Genomic DNA, 4,044 nt, shown 5'->3' with positions numbered 1-4,044 from the left:
AACTAATATTTATACCCAGGGCCGTATTTTAAGTTTTGGTGGCCCTGTTCTAGTAAATAAATGTGGCCCTACCAAAATCATAATTTTTAAAACTAATACATGCAAGTTTCGAACCTTTGACCTCCAAGTTAAAATACAATAAATACACATTCTTACCATCTCTTCATGAAACCTTTAAAGTTTAATTGAAAACTTTTTAATTTTTATTTTTAAACTAGCTAGGTAAAAATTAAATATTGAACCTCTAAAATTTGGGGCCCCTCTAAAATTGGGGGCCCTGTGCGGTAGCCCAGCTTGCACAGCCTAAAATCCGGCCCTGTTTATACCCATTTGTGTCAAAAGTTTAATTTTATAATCTTATTTTTAATCGTTTTTTTAATGTTACGAAAGAAAGAAGGAGAGAAAGAAGCAATCATTTTGTTCTAAGTCTTTAACAAAATACATGAATTGAATAGATCTTTTCCTCTAAACCTTTTAAAAATAAGGAGCCAACCAAAATTTACTCACAACCGTTAGCTTCATGGCTCTCTAACACTATAAAATGGGCACAAATCCCTCATTAACAAATCGTGGAGCTTATCAAGATAGAGAAGTACAGTAATTAAGAATCACATAAAATAAAATTAGCTCCATACAAAAATGGCAAGGGCTGTTGCACTAATCTCTGCATTTTGCATTTTGGCCCTTGCCGGCATTGCCCACTGCGCTCCTGAGAAATTCAATGTTGTGGGCAAAGTCTACTGCGACACTTGCCGTGTTCAATTCGAGACCAGAATTAGCCAGAGCATAAAAGGTAACACAAATTCATTATGATTTCTTTCATAAACTAGGTTTCTCAACTTATTCTAAGCTGCTAACTCCTTACCCATGAGTCACGGGAGGACTCGTGATTCCCACCACTTACTGTATAACCTTTGGTTGGGTTCCCACCCTTTTCTGTACACTCTGCATACAAAGGGTCTTAATAATCACCTCTGATTGAGTGATCAGTCAAAGTCTCTTAATGATTTCTAGGTTTTTAGTGGGATGCATGCCCAAGAGCCGACCTCATGTTCTGGCCTATTGTCTGTACACTTTGTGCACAAGGGGTCTTTATCACCGATCAGTCGGTCTCCTAATAACCCACCCTGTGCACAAGAGGTCTTTATCACTGATCAATCGGTCTCCTACTAATCTTAGGTTTCCAGTGAGATTTGAACTTTCACATCATTGCTGGAATAAGGTTTTGGGGTAATCGGTTGCGGGGCAACAAATTCATTATTAGTGATGAGGAGCTGTAGTCACTCTTTCAATGTGTGCACAGATAAAGGTAAGAGTGGGTGTGCACCCAGAAAATTAAACTCTGTTGCACAAACTAACGAGTAGAGTTTGGAGTACAGATGCGGCGGTGCGATTGGAGTGCAGAAACTTGGATAACAAGACATTGACATACAGCATGGAGGGGGCGACGGGGGCGGACGGGAATTACAACTTGACGGTGGACGGAGATCACGAGAGGGACATGTGCGTGGTGACAGTGGTGAAGAGCCCAAGAGAGGATTGCAAGGAGACAGTGAAGGGGTTGGAGAAAGCCATAGTTGTTTGCACTGCCAACGTCGGAATGAAGAGCGACATCCGCCATGCTAACCCACTCTTCTTCATGAAAGACTTGGCCGATGAGCGATGTTCCAAAGTGTTGGAGGAGATCGATTTTCTCCCCGGTCAAACCATGTGATCTTCACTTCCCCCATCATCCATCAATTAACAACCTTAATTTGCCCTTTTTAATGTTACGTTGTCAACAACTCAATAATTGATGTACTTCTGTATACATGTGTACTCCATTTGATTCAATGAATTATTATATTCCGTTCATGATAAAGCTAATTTCATCATATTAAAGCTAATTAAAAATACTAGGATTTCAAAAAATAAAATAAAATAAAATAATTGATGTATTTCTGAACACTGTATGATGTTTTTACTCACACCTAATGGTGTGTTTTTGGTGATGCGTACTGTAATTTTGCATTTCCTCGTTTTACGAAAATTATCAGAAATAATTTGCTGACTTAGAAAACTGATAGATTCAGTTAAGCACCTACTTAGTAATGATAGATCATGGTGCGAACATCAGAGAAAAATAAACAAACACACAGAGCGAACACTCACAATGTTTACCCAGTTCGATTCCACTAAGTCATAATCCAATGTACAAAGGTAGATATACAATAATCTTACCCAGTCTACACAGGTTTAGTGGATTGTTGAAGATGGAGAGCCATGCATACAGAAGTCCAATGAAGTCCCTTCACTTGGAGAGCCAGCTCTGATGCAGTCCACTTCAGTGACGCTCTATAATGTTGTTCCCACAACAGTGTGATCTTAGTGTCCTTTCGTTTAAGCAGCAGTAACTCTTCTCAAGTTCATCATCTTAATCACCATGAACAAATTGTAATGAGAAGGTCCATAACAATCAAAGATCTAGACTCTTAAAGCTGATATGGAGTGTTTCTTTTTCTTATTTGGCGTAACCCCAGTTACCTTTTGGAACTGGTACTTATAGATCCTTCTATAAACACTCTCCATAAAAGATCTTTGATTGTAGAAGGTAGGACAATAGAAGAGGAATGTAACAGCAGATTAGGTCCATTACCTTCTTTGAAGATACGCTGATCGTCTTTCCATACTGAGCTGATAATACCGCGTAAGACTCTTAAGGAAATAGCTTCCTAAATCAGATCTTCAGTGTCAGTTCTTCTGTCGTTGCTTCTGCTTGATCAGTAAACTGTATACCCAACCGACAGACTCTAAACCTATCTTAGTATGCCATAATAATATTGCCAATTATAATATGTGTTTTTGAACATAAAAACACTAACAAACTCCCCCTTTGGCTATTATTTGGCAAAACAACTCAACTATTTTAAAAAGAACTAAGATAGGTTATTAAAGGAAGCAACCCAAGGTCCAAAAAGATTACATAGACTAAAACGAACATAAGATCCAAAGTAGTCTAAAAACAAAAACAAACAATATCAAAACAGTCACGCCCAGCCCGGGCCAGAAGGTATTTGATCACAAAAAAAACTCCCCCTGAGTTTACTACTCCCCCTTTTTGCCAATGGTAGCCAAAGATTAAGCATTTGAGGGAGAGCCACAGTCAGACTTCACAGGATCCTCAGCAGCAGCAGCAGTATCAGACAAGCTCATGCGGAGAAGAACAGTAGCTAGCTCAGTGCGCGCACCAGTCAGTTGCTTGGCAATGATGCCGTGCACCGTCTCAAGATCAGCAACTCGCGCCTTCAATTGTGCGGAAAGCTTCTCATCTTTAGCATGAGGAGACTCATCATTCACAGCATCAGGTTCCGAATTGGATCGGGCAGTCACAGGAACGACATCTTTAATATGATCTCCAGAGAGAAGACGTTTATCAACAGTATACAGCAGCGTCGGACTGATCACTTCGCTGGGCATAGGTTTAAGACCCTGAGAGGTAAGGATGCCAAAAATCAGATTTGGAAACGGTAGTCTTACCTTCTGTTCCCGGGGATGAATCAGAGTTAGAACATGATAAAAAATCCATTTGCCCAGATCACACTGCATCTTAGTTCCAATTCTAAATAGGAACCCTGCCAGAAGCTTGCCAACTGTGTTGAAATGAGCTGATGGAAGCCAGTTGTGCAGAGCCAGGCGATGTAGGATGACATATCTAGACGTGAGATGCGAGCTCAGCAAATAGTCCTTATCTCCTGTAGGCCAGGATGTAGTATGTCCACCGGTAAGAGTTTTGGCCACCACGTCCCATTCAGTAACAGCTTCTTCTTGCACTGTAGGCAAGCCATAGTATTTATTTATTACATCTGGCCCAAAATCATACCACTTCCCTCTGATGAAGATTTGCATCGGTCGTGGCCCTGTGAGAGTGTCAATCTCATCACTGAGATTGCAATAGAACTCATATGTGAGCAGCTTGGAGTAAGGACAAACATCTGTAACAGTCTTCAAAAGACCAACTTCATTCAGTAAGGGCAGAATATCACAAACAGAGTTCAGTTGATTCTC

At 40.2% G+C, this 4,044-nt stretch overlaps 1 protein-coding gene across 1 annotated transcript; it reads left to right on the top strand.

The window, feature by feature from the left end:
* Positions 1-574: 574 nt before the first annotated feature.
* On the top strand, positions 575-1,844 carry LOC109172231 (anther-specific protein LAT52-like). The gene is made up of 2 exons (XM_019321379.1): positions 575-793; positions 1,380-1,844. The coding sequence occupies exons 1-2, from the start codon at positions 640-642 to the stop codon at positions 1,712-1,714; spliced, it is 489 nt and encodes a 162-aa protein (XP_019176924.1). The 5' UTR covers positions 575-639; the 3' UTR covers positions 1,715-1,844.
* The last annotated feature ends 2,200 nt before the right edge of the window (positions 1,845-4,044 follow it).

This window comes from Ipomoea nil, unplaced genomic scaffold, assembly GCF_001879475.1.
Source record: "Ipomoea nil cultivar Tokyo-kokei standard unplaced genomic scaffold, Asagao_1.1 scaffold0415, whole genome shotgun sequence".
NCBI classification, from domain to species: Eukaryota; Viridiplantae; Streptophyta; class Magnoliopsida; order Solanales; family Convolvulaceae; genus Ipomoea; species Ipomoea nil.
Note: the sequence above shows the minus strand (reverse complement) of the source record. Positions and strands in the feature narration are given on the sequence as shown.